Source organism: Megascapheus bottae, chromosome 6 (assembly GCF_031878675.1).
Source record: "Megascapheus bottae isolate mThoBot1 chromosome 6, mThoBot2.hap1, whole genome shotgun sequence".
Taxonomy (NCBI): Eukaryota; Metazoa; Chordata; class Mammalia; order Rodentia; family Geomyidae; genus Megascapheus; species Megascapheus bottae.
The window spans coordinates 84478083-84492529 of record NC_143514.1 but is presented as its reverse complement, the minus strand read 5'-3'; the positions used below and the strand labels follow the sequence as shown (position 1 = coordinate 84492529).

Genomic DNA, 14447 nt, shown 5'->3' with positions numbered 1-14447 from the left:
ACAGACACATATCCCAGGGCTTTTTTTTTCTTCTTTCCATTTTGGCTTCAGACAAGGTGGTAAGGGAGAGAAGCACCAATAATTTTTTTTAAAGGAAAACATGTGACTTGAAACAAGTGTTAAAGTGCAGAGGTCTGCAGACAAACCAAAGACAAAGGAAGTAGTAGAAGAAGCCACTGGAGCCTCCCTCTTCCCTCGCAACAGGGACTGCTCTGTGCCCTGGCATCAGATGGCAGCCAACCTCCTCCACCTGCAACGGCAGACTCTATATGCTGGCTCACCTTCCCAGGTCAGCACAGCTCTTGGTACATTGGGCCGGTGGTGTTGTAACAATAAAGCCCTGTCCACTGTCTACTGGCCTCCAGCTGCATAGACGTCAGCTTCTGGGACACTGCAGGAGGCCCTCAGTCCTCCTCAGAAAGCTGCAGATCCTCCAGCTCATCCTGTGGCCCCTGAGTCAGCTGCCACAACTCCCCGGGGTCCAGCCCAGCCTCTGCATCTGGGCATTCATCTGCAGGTAGAGACCAGGCTACATAAATTCTTGTGTATCAGAAAGCCAGTCTTAGAGGTTACTCAATCATCATTAATTAATCACAACACTAATTAATTTATCAGTGCCTGGATGGCCGGCTGCCAGAACCCATGAGAACAGAGCAGCTGGCATGGCACAACCAGGGATGTAAAACCTGGCTCAAAGCCACCCTCCCGTGACCTCACTGGCAGATGGGACTCCCAGGCCAGGTTCCGCAGAAACCACTCACCTTCTGAGTCACAATCTTCCTTGTCCTCTTCATCTTCCTGGTCCTCGTCAGCTTCCACTCCTTTTGGAACTCTTAGGAACCCAGGCACCCCTGGGGATCAAGAAGGGCCAAGTGCATGATTACCACCAGGGGTCAGCAGCAAGGCAGTCAACCCCACAGGAGAGTGGGTCAGACCTACAGCCAAAAATCTAGGGGACGCCAGGTGCTTGCTGGTGGCTCACAACTGTCATCCTAGCTACTCAGAAGGCTGAGATCTGAGGACCACAGTTCAAAGGCAGCCCAGGCACCAATTATCTCCAATTAACCACCAGAAAACCAGAAGTAGTGTGGTGGTTCAAGTGGTAGAGTGCTAGCCTTGAGCTGAAGAGCTCAGAGACAGGGCCCAGGACCAGGATTCCAGCCCCATTACCGGCCAAAAAAAAAAAGTCTAGGGGATCACTTGCTTTTCCCTCACTTCTAAAGGAGGTCCAATCTAAAACTGGAGGAAGGAGAAACATGGGGGGGGGGGGGAACGGCGTTCAAAAGCACAGCTCTACCCACCAGCCAGACATGTATGAGGTATAAGAAAACACACCCTCCCCCATGTCCGTCTGTCCCCACCAACCAAATAATAGCTTTACCAAGGCGGCACATGCCTCACCTCTCTCTGCAAAGTCTGGGCTCTCCTCTTCCTCCTCAGCACTGTCCAGCTCAAAGAGGTCTTTAAATTCCTTCCTGTCTTCATCCTTCCTGTTTTCTACCTTTCTCCGTTTGATCTCTGGGAAGTTCAAGTCTTCCAGCTAATGGGACCAGAACCAGATTAAGTGGGGTGAACAGAACCAAGTTCTACCTCTTCACAAAAATCACACAGGAGCCAAGTCACTGCAGCAGATACCTTAGAAGGAGACAATGGTTGCCAAGCTTCATCCAACCTTGTGTCCTGTTCTTTCCTCTTCCCTCAGGTCACCCATCTAGTCCTACATCACAGCCCCTATAAACCACTGTTGGCCATTCTCAACACTTTTCTCCTTCTACTGTACCCTGCTCCTAAAGCTTCAAGCTTCTGTTACTAGATCTGTGTCATGATACACATCATAAACCTGTCCACAAGTCATCCAATACCAGGGACAGGCAGAAGTAAAAGACAAAACACATGGCTGCCCTTCTTGTACTCTCAGGCTGACCTGAATGATCTGCCACTCTAGCCAACCTGGCTGGATCTGCAGACAACCGACCCTTTCTGCTCACTGGTAACTCACTGTGCCCTGTCTAAACAGTCATACAGTCCAACGAGCATCATCCCCAAGTCGCAAACAGTAGGGTGCATGAGTATTCCCTGCTAGTCTTAGAAGTCATGCCAATGTGCAACATCTGAATTCAGCGATGAATTCAGTAATTTGCCCACACCCAGTTTACAGCCCAAAGCCATACCCGTTCTTTGCCACTAATCTCCAGCTGGATCTCACGGTCCCTCAGCTTCCGCCAGTGGCTGTAGTACCTGGTGAGTGGGGTACCCTCTTTCCGGGCCTGCTTCTCCCAAGTATCCTGGGGATTAGAGCAGTTCAGAGCCATATCTCATCTTGGGGTAATTCCCAAACCCTGACACACCTTGACTGGTGCCCTGAGTAAACATCAACCCAGAACCCAGATGCCAGTTCCTAACTGACCACTGCCAGCCGGTCAGACACACTGAAGGATATTCGCTGTCGGCAGCTACAAATGTGCTCTGCATTCTCTTGCACCTTCTCCAGCAGCTGTCGAACTTGCCGGCAGTAGTTGGCCACCTTGCATTCCCGGAGGAAGGATTTCAGCTGCAGAAGGGACTCGGTTCAGTGCAACTACATACACAACAGGCCTGTTCCACACCCCACAGGTGGCCCCAAGGGCCTGCTGTCATGTCAATCTATAAGTCTAGCGGGCACACAGTGTTGTTAAGACTGCTCATGCACTTCTATGGCTGCTTCTACAGAGATCAAGGGCAAGCAGCTGAACAACCAAGAGAACTCATATTCAACAGGTGCTATTTGACTCTTTACTGAAAAACACGGGAAAAACAAGAACCTGTGGAACCATACTCTAGGATCTTGCACCCAGCAGATAAGAGAGGTATTGTGACAACCACGTATTGACTACCAGACTATGGGATGAACAGAGGCCACTATTACACATTGTGCCCGAGTGACTGTACACTTATGCATAGCTGTGTATATAACTGTTGCCGTGAACACACACATATACCTGTTATCTGGGCCTGAGCCAGGTTACAGGTCAGGTATGAGCAGTGGCCTGTGATTAACAGAACTGATCCATGCTCCAGGATCAGAGGAAGACAGCACTGGGCCCCTACTATGACAAGTGCCTGGATAAAAACAGTCTAGTTAAGAGCAGACCCTCATGGAAACCAAAGAAGGAGCTTCTGAGTAAAGGGAGAAGCTCAACCCATAGAAAAAGCAGTGAGTCAGGGGACCAGCTCAACCCAAGCTTCTAGTTTCCATGGGTGGAGGTTCTAGTCCCAGGGTCATGGCTGGCTCTGTCCAGTCTAGAAAGGGGCCAACATGTTCCTGCAATCCCAAGTCAACCAACCAGGCCCACCTTTTCCCTGTGAATCTGTGGATGGCTGATAATCCCTAAGACCCAACTCCATAGCATCCAGAAAAAACACCTTCACGTTCCCACACCACAGTGATCCGATCTATTACAGCCCCCTCCCCCGACCAGTACCCACAGTACCAGCATGGAACCCAGACACAGTCCACTCTGCTACTAGTGGTATGTGGCAACACACACACCCTGCACTTCCTGTATAAGGGGAGGTGAGCCCATTAAGTGACATCCAAATTAGCCATAAAGCAGACTCCAAGGGACCTAGGTAGAGAGAGGAAGCAGATACATACCTGCAAGATGGCAGGAAGTGCCAGTTCAGGAAAGGCGATGCTGTGTGCTTGGCTGTGCAGGTACTCCAAAATGAGATCGTACAACTGCTCCACCAGGCCATCCTAAGGCAGACGGGAGAATGGGACAAGGCAGGGGATGGAAGAGAACACCGAAGGTCTTCCTGAGAATCTACTCAAACTCTATCCAGGGCGGGAGCCAGAAGGCAGCATTACCGATGGAGAGGTTAGGACAAAGGGATCCCTTGTTCCCAACCCAGGAGGCTTTGAGGTCCAAACCAGAAAACTTCAAAATGGCACACAGTCTTGTCCACCTCAAGCCCTCTAATTGCCTGACATGACCCCAGGAAAGCATTGTCCTGTACCTTCTCCACAAGGCCCACAGGCCAGACTCACCCGGTATGCCTTTTCCTGCAGATTGGCACTAGACAGCTTCAGGATCACAGAGAAGTTGATAGGCCTGGAGCTCATTCGACCTGGCCGCTTGTTGAAATCTACCTGCTGGAAAATCTGTCCACAAGATCTATCAGCCCAGACCTCAGGCTTGGGCAGAGAGATTCTTTAAGACCAGGAGCCAAACACAGCATCCTTTGGACCACGGATTCTTTGCCTTTCCAGATTTAATTCATCTTCCAGAGCTCTGATTCTGCTTGATAAAGCCATAAGGACCAAAACCGCCTGTGCAAAGAAGGCTACCATGTGGCCTCCTTTGTGACAGTGAGGCACGGAGGCCACTGTACAGCATCATCCCAGGCACTGGTGATATCAAACAACCAACAGGGCAACACAGGGCTTCCCACGTACTACAGACAACCCAGCCCCTGTACACAGGCCTTCTCAAGAAGACTGTCTTGACCTAGTGACTCCCCACACGGGGTAGGTGAACCAGGGAGATTGAAGCACAAAAGAGGCCTGTTAGAAAAAGAGATCTGACAGAGCAGGATACACTAACTGAGCCTGACTCCAGAAGGCAGAGTGATTAATGATAGGGTTCTCTCAACACCTCCTTCCTGCCCACAAACCAAAGGGTGGAAATGCCCTATGTGAGCCAGGTGCGGTGGCTCACGCCTGTAATCCTAGTTACTCAGGAGGCTGAGATCTGAGGATCATGGTTCAGAACCAGCCTGGGCACTAAAAAGACTGTGAAACTCCTCAAGTAACCACCAGAAAACCAGAAGTGGTGCTGTGGCTCAAGGGCTAGGGTGGTAGGCTTTAGCTGGAGCTCAGGGACAATGACCAGCCCCGAGTCCAAGTCCCATGATGGATGAATGGAAGGAAGGAATGAAGGAAGGAAGGAACGAAGGAACGAAGGAAGGAACGAAGGAAGGAAGGAATGAAGGAAGGAAGGGCGAGCCAGCACCGTGGCTCATGCCTGTAATCCTAGCTACCTAGCTACCTTGATCTGAGGACCAAGGTTCAAAGCCAACCTGGGCACAAAAGGACCTGAGACTCTTACCTCCAATTAACCTCTAGAAAACAGGAAGTGGGGCTTGGCTCGAGGGTAGGGTGGTAGCCTTGAACTGAAGAGCTCAGGGACAACGTCTAGGCCGAGTATAAGCCCCATGACCCACAAAGAAAAAAAGGAAGGAAGAAAGGAAGGAAAGAAGGAAGGAAGGAAGGAAGGCAGGCAGGCAGGCTGGCTGGCTCTATGTGCAGAAAGCTTTGCTTTAGCCCTTGTGGCTTGCCTTCTTTTTTGTTGAGAGGAGGGGGTGGGGAAGGGATCATGAGGCTTGAACTCTAGGGTCCCTGAGCTCTTCAGCTCAAGGCTACAGCCCTAACCTTGAACCCCACTTCCCATTTTTTTTTAGAGATTAATTGGAGACAAGAGTCTTCCAGCTTTGTAGTGCTCGGCTGGCTTTGAACTATGATCCTCAGATCTATCTAGGATTACAGGCATGAGCTACCACGCGCAGCTATGGCTTGCCTTCTTAAGGTCCTACAGGACTAGATGTAGCAAGCCAAGGCAAGTCAATAAGAAGTCCATACAGGGCAAAGAAAAAGAAAGATGCTCCAGAACAGTACAAAAGAACTGGCAAAACTGAGGACAGAAATGCCTCAGCAGAATGGCAAGACGCCTACCACAGAGAGACATAGTTTACACAGGGTGCTTACAAACCCCTCTCCCAGTTGTGAATAGCCACTCACCTCAAGAATGAAGGGCAGTATGGGAATAAAGACACCAGTGCTCTCAGAGAGCAATATCAGGGCACGCACACAATGCATTCTCAATGGGTAAAATCGAGCAGTGGGCACTAGCCTACAGGAAAGGTAAGAAATGGTTAGCACGGGGTCAGGGCCACATAGCCTAATCTCAACAGCTGCCTTTGTCCACCTACTGTCTGTGACTTCTCCCTACTACCAGGCTAGGGACTTGCTGCTCCTGCATGGTGAGCAGCCACAATGCCTACAAGGCGCTATCATATTTCCCCAAACATGAGATAAAAGAAAATGCCTATGTTGTGGTCCTGCCTTCTCGCTTAGATGTGGGATGCCCTTCGGCCATATTTCTAACAATTTCAGTGTAGAGGTGGGAGCTGTCCGTTCCTACTTCCCTTTCTTCTACACTTCCTGCTCTTAGGGCTTCCCTTACAACTGCTGCCTCCATGCACAGCTCAGGTTGGATAAAAATGCCCCCTCCTGGCCAGAGTGGCACACAACACCTTCATACAGATGCTGTTAGTTCTAGATACTAGCTCTAAATGGCCTTCAGACTGCACTGAGAGAAGCAGGCTCAGAACACAAATGATATACCCTGGGCAGTGCTAACTACATCATTCCTTCTACAACTTCTCAGAAGTCCACTCTATCTTCCCGTCTCCTTCTGCGAAGCCAAACCCAAAGGCTACTGGTCACATCCTGATGAACTTGCTGTCCCTGCCCTCCAGGACGACTTACTCTGTATACCCTGTCCTTTTAACACTTACTTGATGCAGCCGATGACAACCTGTGAGAGGGGGTAGAGCAGGGGCTGCAGGGCCTCACTGGAGCTGAGGGAACTCAGGACACGGCACCACAGGTAGAGGCAGTGCACATACTGCCAGTTGTACACGGACTGGTGTGCCTCCTGGTCAGAAGGGAGTCCACCTCTAAGTCCCTGCCAGACAACTGGCAGAGCAGTTATTCTGTGCCTGCCACCCACCACCCGCCCAAGGCTTCCACGAAGGTGCTGAGCTGTCTCCTTCAACAGACAAGGGTTTTAAAGAAGTCTGAACCCTCTGCTAGGCCTGGACAGACCTGACCGTGTACGTACCTTCTTGCCAGTGGTCATGGCACTGCGCAGGTGGATGGCAAGCTGGCGGATATAGAGGAAGGCATGCTGGTAGGACACGCTGGGATCCAAGGCAAGGAGCTCAGTCAGTGTCCTCTGCATGAAGCTGATGAGAGGCAGGGTGCTGGGGGAGGTGAACTTGCAGTTCTTCACATACGTGATGTACATTTGCTGTCAAAGAGGACCTCATCAGGGCAGAACAGAGGCCAAGAACAAAGGCGACGTGGGTTCCTGTCACTGGGTCACCACCCCAACTTCTTGAGGAGTATCACTTACAGACCTTGGTGCCAGAGCCCACCAAGAGACACTGACCATGCCCTCAGGCTGAGACTGACCCCGAGGGGACAGATTAAGGGGCCCATGCTACCTTCAGGATAGGGCTCAGGAGGGTATCCTTTTTGTGTCGGCAGACTTTGATAATGACCAGGAAGGCCAGCACCCGCAAGGACTCTTCACCTGTGCTCCACAGGACCACCATCCTCTGAGAAAAGGAGACATCACTCTCTGCCCCAGCCCCTCACCTGGGACCTTCTCCCTGTGCCAATCAAATACTTGACGGGGAAACCATTAAGTACTCAAGTTAGACACCAAAACACAAAACAGAGCATTTCATGACTAGTAAAGGTAGACTGATAATTTACCTCCACTGTTGTGTGCCTATCAAGAACCACCAAATCACATCATGGCTGTTGTCAAACAAGCCATGAGAGAGGCTGCCTGAGACAGAAAACCATGCAGGTGGAAGGTGTAGAGGAACTGGGAACATCGATAAGGACCCTTTCTGCCCTGGCCAGGGGTGGGACAAACAGGAGAGCCATATGCAGCCCTAGCAACACTGACATGGTAGAATGGGCTTCTCACCTTCAGTAACATGCGGCACTGCTTGGGAAAGGTCAAATAGTAGGGTACCAAGCTGCTAACATGGTGTAGGACAGCAGCTAACACTGTAGCTTCAGTCAGACAGGCCACCAGCTGGGAAAAAAGAGGGAACAGTGAGGCCCAAACTCATTCAACTCTGGGGTACAAAAAATAAAACAAGACGGGAGGAAGGTAGGAAGAGGAGCAGGGAGGGAAGGAGGCAGGGAGGGGGAGGCAGGCACTAAGGCTGGGTGCAGGTGGCTCAGGTCTGCAATCCTAGCTATTCAGGAGGCTAAGCTCTAAGGATCTGTTTGAAGCCAGCCAAGGCAGGAAAGTCCGTGAGACTATTACCATCAATTACCCACCCAAATAAAGCCAAACATGGAGCTGTGGCTCAAATGGCAGAACACTAGAACATTAACATTGAGTAAAAAAGCTCAAGGACAACACGCACTCTCCAAGTTTAAGCCCCAGGACCAGCACCAAATAAAAAAGTAGTTCTCAACCACCAGACATGGCCAGGGCCCATGATTATTCCCCCGACCAGAACAGTACCTGTATGACTGAGCTCAAGTAGGCCTTGATGTCCACACGGAGCTTTCCCCAGAACGGGCTGCTGGACAGCTGCAGCACCCTGCAGGGACCAAACCCACCAAATCCATACAGTTCAGATAAGTCTGCCCAGACACAGCATACACATCACCAGGGATATGACCTAGTGGTCCACGCTACAAAAAGTTGGGGCAGGATGGGGTGTTCCTTACATCTGGCATATACAGAGCACATATACATGTGCCCTTATCAGGACATGCTAAAGCATGGCCTGGACTGATACCTACTATAAAGTATCAGTACCTCCTCCTACAGGCTACCAGCTTGGCCAGAGCACAGACCAAGAGTTCTCTAAGATCCTGAATTCCTGTCCTCTTCAGGGCACCCAGTCCTAGTTGCCTTCCTCACACGACCCTTGTCTGAGATCCTGGGCTCCCGGCCCCATCATATCTCTGTAGCTGGCCTGAGGCCTAACCCAGCAGGGTGTCTTCGTCCTGGATATGCCAAGAAGCGCCCAAATCATGCACATGTTATACTCAAGTTTTACCTAAACTACAACCCTTAACCTAATAAATAACCAGGTGCCCAGAAATAGCTGTTGAAATACATGGGTTTCTCAAAGTTTATTCCTAAACACAGGACTTAAGTCAGGAGCAGTGGCTCATGCCTGTAATTATACCTACTTGGGAGGCTGAGATCTGAGGATCCCATTTCAAAGCCAGCCAAGACACTAAAGTCTGTGAGACTCTTATCTCTAATTTACCCCCAGGAAACCAGAAGTGGTGCTATGGCTCAAGGGGTAGGGCAGTAACCTTGAGCTGAAGAGCTCAGGGTCAACACCCAGGCCCAGAGTTCAAGTCCCACAACTGACAAAAAGATTAAAATTTTTTTTTAATTAAAACAACTAAAAAATACGGGGCTGGGAGTTTGGCCTAGTGGTAGAGTGCTTATCTAGCATCCACTAAGACCAAGGTTCGATTCCTCAGTACCACATACATAGAAAAAAGCTGGAAATGGTGCTGTGTCTCAAGTGGTGGAGCTCTAGCCTTCAGAAAGCCCAAGGACAGTGCTCAGGCCCTGAGTTCAAGCCCCAGGACTGGCAAAAAAAAAAAATCAAAACACAAATAAGTACTTAGTGCATATTAGGTGCTCAACAAAATCCACTGAGCTACACCTAAGGCAGGGCCCCATAAGCCTCCCCATTAGCCAACCCTCGTAAAATAAGCTGACATCCGCCACTGCCAGTATACCATTCTGCCCATCAGCTCATGGCTTGTCTTCTACCCAAACCAACCAGTGGATTCCCTACTCCCAGGTAGTAACACTTTCACAGGAAAAAGTGTCTTGCTAATTCACCCAGCCCAGTCCCTCTCTGAGTCTCTGCTTCCCTGGAAAGTTTCCTGAGCTGATGGCAAGCTGATAGCCTGGCCAATAGCTCATGCCTGCCCAGACAAAGAAGTCAGTGAGACTATATCTCCAAAATAACCAGCAACGACTAGGACCAGGCCAGGGACCCATGGCTGATGCCTACAATCCTAACTATTCAGGATGCTGAGATCTGAGGACTGCAGTTCTAAGCCAGCCTGGGCAGGAAAAGTCCATGAGACCACCAAAAAAGCCAGAAGTACAGCTAGCTAGTGGTGGCTTCAGTGGTAGAATGCTAGCCTTAAGCAAAAAAAGCTCAGTACCCAGGCCCCCAAAAAGAAAAAAGAAAAAAAAAGTAGGCTTAAGGAATGGCTCAAGTAGCAGATAAGAGCAAAGCAAGCTAAGCAGTGATAAGCCATGAGTTCAAACACTAATGCCACCACACACACTGTGTGTTGAATTTGACTCTCCATACCCTTAGTACTTCAAAAATAGGGGCTGCTCGCATTCCCTGTCCCATCACGACTATCTCCAAGACCTTCCCTTTCCCATTTCCTCCTCTATCCCATTATGAACAAGGCCCTTGCCTGCAGGAATACATTCCTCTTGCAACCACTCATGGATGGGACTCTTATATCCAGAGAGGAAAGAAAGAGAAGACCCAGGAAAACTCCAAGAGCAAAACCAAGCATATACACTCCATGTTCCCAAGAAATTCTGGGCAGAAAATTTCTTGCCAGGAAGGAAAAGTGGAGCTACCCCCACTGTCTAAATGCCTTTCCCAAGAATGCCTCATGCTTCAAAGTCTGTGCCCACTCCTACAAAGTAGAGCTCAGAACATACCCATTCTCTCACCTGCTACTGTCCTTCCGTGCCTTTCCAAACAATAGCTTCTGAAGGCAACCAATGAGATCTCTGATGCAAAAGGTAACCAGGGCATTGAACACTGAAAGGAAGGGACACCGATATCACTCACAAAGGACACAGCAACTGAGTCTAGACCATGTCCTCTGATCCCAGCTTACCAGTGCTGTCTGTGACCTGGAACCTGCAAGTCTCAGCATCTTCTTGATCTCCTTGAGTGGTGAGTACAGCTGCTCGAAATGCCTGCACAACTTCATGGAATAGCTTGGGAGTGAGGTGCTCCTGAAAGGGTAAGAGACCAAGACTGCTAAGGAAGCACTGAGCTTCATTTCATTTCATTTCTTTGTGAGAAAGAGGCACCCCTACCTCACAACCTCCTACATAAGGCAAAGGTGAGTGCCAGATCACCGACCCATCTGATGGAAACAAACATGGAGATGTGGACTAGAGGTATAGCTCAAGTGGTAGAGTGCCATGCTTGATCGAGCTAAGCCAGAAGCTGGGAGCCAGTGGCTCATCTAAACACTAAAGAGGCTGTGAGATCTGAGGATCATGGATTGAAGCAAGACAAGGCCAGTGGGGCAGACTCTTATCTCCAAAGAAAAGGCCGGAAGTGGTGCTGTGGTTCAAACGGTAGAGTGCTAGCCTGGAGCAAAATTAGCTCAGGGACAGTGTCCAGGTCTCTGCAGAGTTTAAGCCCAAGGACTGGCCAAAAAAAAGAAAAAAAAAAAATGGGAAGGGCAGGGGGGCAGGAGTTTGGCCTGGTGGTAGAATGCTTGCCTAGCACGCATGAAGACCTGGGTTTGATTCCTCAGTACCACATACATAGAAAAGAGTCAGAAGTGGTGCTGTAGGCTCAAGTGGTAGAGTTCTAGCCTTGAGAAATCCCAAACCCAAGAACAGTGCTCAGGCCCTGAGCACAAGGCTTAAGACTGGCTAAAAAAGAAAAGGAAAAAGAAAAATAAAAAGAAAGCTAAGCAAGAATAGAAGGCCATGAATTAAAGCCCCAGTGTTGAAATATACATACACACACAAAGACACAGGTCTAAAGGTCTCATGGATGGTCAGGAAATCTGGCTCAGGAGGTAAGAAAGGGACGAATAGCACTAAATCACAGACTATGAGCCACTACACATGATATATAATTCTCCCTTTCTACTCTTTTCCATGCATAAGTAAAAGGGAAGTACATAGAACATAGCTTCCACCACAAATCAATAAAAGTTGCTAAGGTTTAAATGTCACCAGAAGCTCTCATGCCAGAGACCTAATGCCCAATTTCTTCTGTTGAGATTTGGATGCTGAGATTCCCCCCCCCCCAGGCCTGGGCTTGGGCTCAGGGCTTGAACACTGTCCTTGGACTTTCTCAAGGCTAGCACTCTACCACTTGAGCCTCAGCACCACTTCTGGCTTTTTGCTATGTATGTGGTACCAAGGAATCTAACCCGGGTCTTCATGCATGCTAGGCAAGCACTCTACCACTAGGCCAAACTCCCGGCCTTCTGTTGAGATTTGGAAGAGGGGCCTGTGGGAAGTCATAGGATTAGATGAAGTCAGGATGAGGGGCCCCCATGATGGCATCAGCAACTTTATGAGACAGAATCAGGTATAGCTCAGTGATAAAGCATTGGCCTAGCAAGTGCACAGCATGTGGGTGAGAGACAGGGAGGGAGGGGTGAGATCTAAACTAACAGACTTTCTATATCTACATGTAAAAACACAACATGAGGCTCACTCTATGGCACCATAACATCTATTACCTTCCAGCCTCCAGAAACAGAACCCAAATAGATACCTTTTCTTCACAAATTACCTGGAGTATAGGAGCTGGAAATGCACTAAAACAGATATTATACCCCGTGAGATGGAGACAGAGGATTGAGTACAAAGAACCTGGACTTTGATTAGGATACAGAGAAGTCTCTTAATATTCGACGACAATCTCAAAGTAAGCAAAGGCAGTCTCCTGTCTGTGGGGAATACAGCTACCTAGCCCAAGCTGGCTCTCACCCTTGCTGCTTGCTTCCATTTCTCCACCATGGCAAGTGTCACTGGAGTAGGTTCATTCTCCTGTAGTCCTCTGGGGGCTCGGTCACCATCTTCCCCTCCATCTTCTTCTTCTTCACTTGCTTCCTGCAGTATTAGACACAAAAGGGCCATGTTGGAGCAGAGGCCATAGCTACAGTTACCCTACTGTCCAGGTCTGCTCAGGACTTACCTCCAGTGTGTCTGGCAGAGAGTGGAATTGCTCTTCTCCATCACTGGAGCTGTCTGAGTCACTGAAGTCCAGCAAGCTCTGGTCATTCTCTTGTAGAAATTTGTAGAACTCAGGGTCCCTGTCCTTCAGTCGAGAGAGCTGGTCTTTGTGCTCAGAAGCATGGCCTTTATGCCGGCTGAGAAAGGGAAAAGTGACATTAAGCTCTCAGGAAACTACCTGAGAACTGAGAAAGCTGTCTCCCCTCACTGTCCATTTGCTGTTCTTTGCACAGCTCTAACGATGACTGAACAGGAGGGCTCTCAGAAGGTTAAGTTTCTCCTCCAGACTATTATACCCAACAGCCTGTGACACTGTTTCAACTTAAGATATCTCAAATCCAATTATGCCCAGCCTGGGCACTTCTGGAATCTAAGGTGCCCCACTGAGCTCACTCCTGTTGGAACCTATCATTAGCTCTCAGAAACAGCACTTTCAAATCTATGTAAAATACCTCCTCTTTCACCCATAATCACAACCCCTCAGTACAGCAACCTTTACCTTTTCTCAAGTCACCTCAGGTCACTTCACTATCACTATTCAAGCACTGAAGTGTTTTTTTTTTTCTTTCCTTTTGGTGCTGGTCCTGGAGGTTTAACTCGGGACCTGGGCTCTGTCCCTGAGCTTTGTCCTCAAGGCTAATGTCCTATACTTGAACCACAGCTCCACTTCAGCGGCTTATTTATTCCTATTTGGAGGGGGGCTAATTGGGGATGAATCTCTTGGACTGCCCTCTGGGCTGGCATTCAACAGCAATCCTCAGATCACAGGTGTGAGCCAGCTGTGCTGGGCTGAAGCAACTTTTTTTGGGGGGGGTGGGGTGGAGGTGGTCACGGGGCTTGAACTCTGACCTGGGCACTGTCCCTGAACTCTTCAGCTCAAGGCTACCACCCTACCCTTGAGCCACAGCCCAACTTCCCGTTTTCTAGTGATCATTTGGAAAAGTCTCTCGGGTTTGTATTGTTGGGGCTGGCTTTGAACCTTGATCCTCAGATCTCAGCCCCCTGAGTAGCCAGGGCACCCGGCTTGAAGCAAGTTTTTAACGTTTTGAGCGGAGCTACAGCGCAGTCCCTCCCGGTCGCTCGGGTCTGATGTGCGGCAGTCACACTTCACCCTCCCTCAACGGCTCCACCTCCAGGGCCTCCGCAGGTCCTGCTGCCTTCCTCCGCTCCCCAGGACCGACGGCAGCGTGCCCTCCGGTGGGCTCTACGCACGCAGGTTCGCCCTAGACGGCCCTCTCGGTGCGGTGGTCAGGAAGACTTGGTGCCGGGCGAGCCGCGGCGAGCACCGCCCGGGCCTGAGGCGAGGAAACGCGGCTTACCTGGACGAAGGGCCCGCGCTCGGGGGGCCGGCGCTCGGGGCCGGCCTGCGCCCGCGCGCCTCCTCCCGCGCCTCCGGGGCCTCGCGCGCCTCCGCGGCGGCCTCCGGCTCCGACTCGGACCCCGAGTCAAAGCCCGAAGCCAGGAACTCGTCCACGGTCAGCTCCGCCAGGCGCCTGCGGGTCATGTCAGCCGGTCAGCGCCGCCCTCGGCCAGCCCCGCCCGCCGAGGAGTGCGGAGGGGCCCGGGGAACCCGACAGCCACCGGCCCCGACTCACCTCCGGCGACTCAGCGCCCCGGCCATGACGCCCAAGGCCCTCGTGAGCCGCACTTCCG

At 50.5% G+C, this 14447-nt stretch overlaps 1 protein-coding gene across 1 annotated transcript; it reads right to left on the bottom strand.

Moving 5' to 3' along the window:
* Nucleotides 1-60: 60 nt before the first annotated feature.
* Noc2l (NOC2 like nucleolar associated transcriptional repressor) lies at nucleotides 61-14440 on the bottom strand. The gene is made up of 19 exons (XM_090336056.1): nucleotides 14390-14440; nucleotides 14114-14287; nucleotides 12757-12931; nucleotides 12549-12671; nucleotides 10700-10820; nucleotides 10530-10620; nucleotides 8313-8391; nucleotides 7761-7871; nucleotides 7267-7380; nucleotides 6882-7070; nucleotides 6556-6695; nucleotides 5777-5888; nucleotides 4028-4141; nucleotides 3635-3736; nucleotides 2408-2551; nucleotides 2172-2285; nucleotides 1402-1540; nucleotides 762-851; nucleotides 61-511 (listed from the first exon to the last, which is right to left on the bottom strand). The coding sequence occupies exons 1-19, from the start codon at nucleotides 14413-14415 to the stop codon at nucleotides 405-407; spliced, it is 2265 nt and encodes a 754-aa protein (XP_090192182.1). The 5' UTR covers nucleotides 14416-14440; the 3' UTR covers nucleotides 61-404.
* Nucleotides 14441-14447: the final 7 nt, after the last annotated feature.

Coding starts and splice junctions, on each gene's coding strand:
- Noc2l (XM_090336056.1), bottom strand. CDS start 14,415: ATGGCCGGGGCGCTGAGTCGCCGGAG. Junction 5,889..6,555: donor GTTGTCATCGGCTGCATCAA/GTAAGTGTTAAA, acceptor CCTTTCCTGTAG/GCTAGTGCCCACTGCTCGAT. Junction 1,541..2,171: donor AGATTAGTGGCAAAGAACGG/GTATGGCTTTGG, acceptor TGGTCCCATTAG/CTGGAAGACTTGAACTTCCC.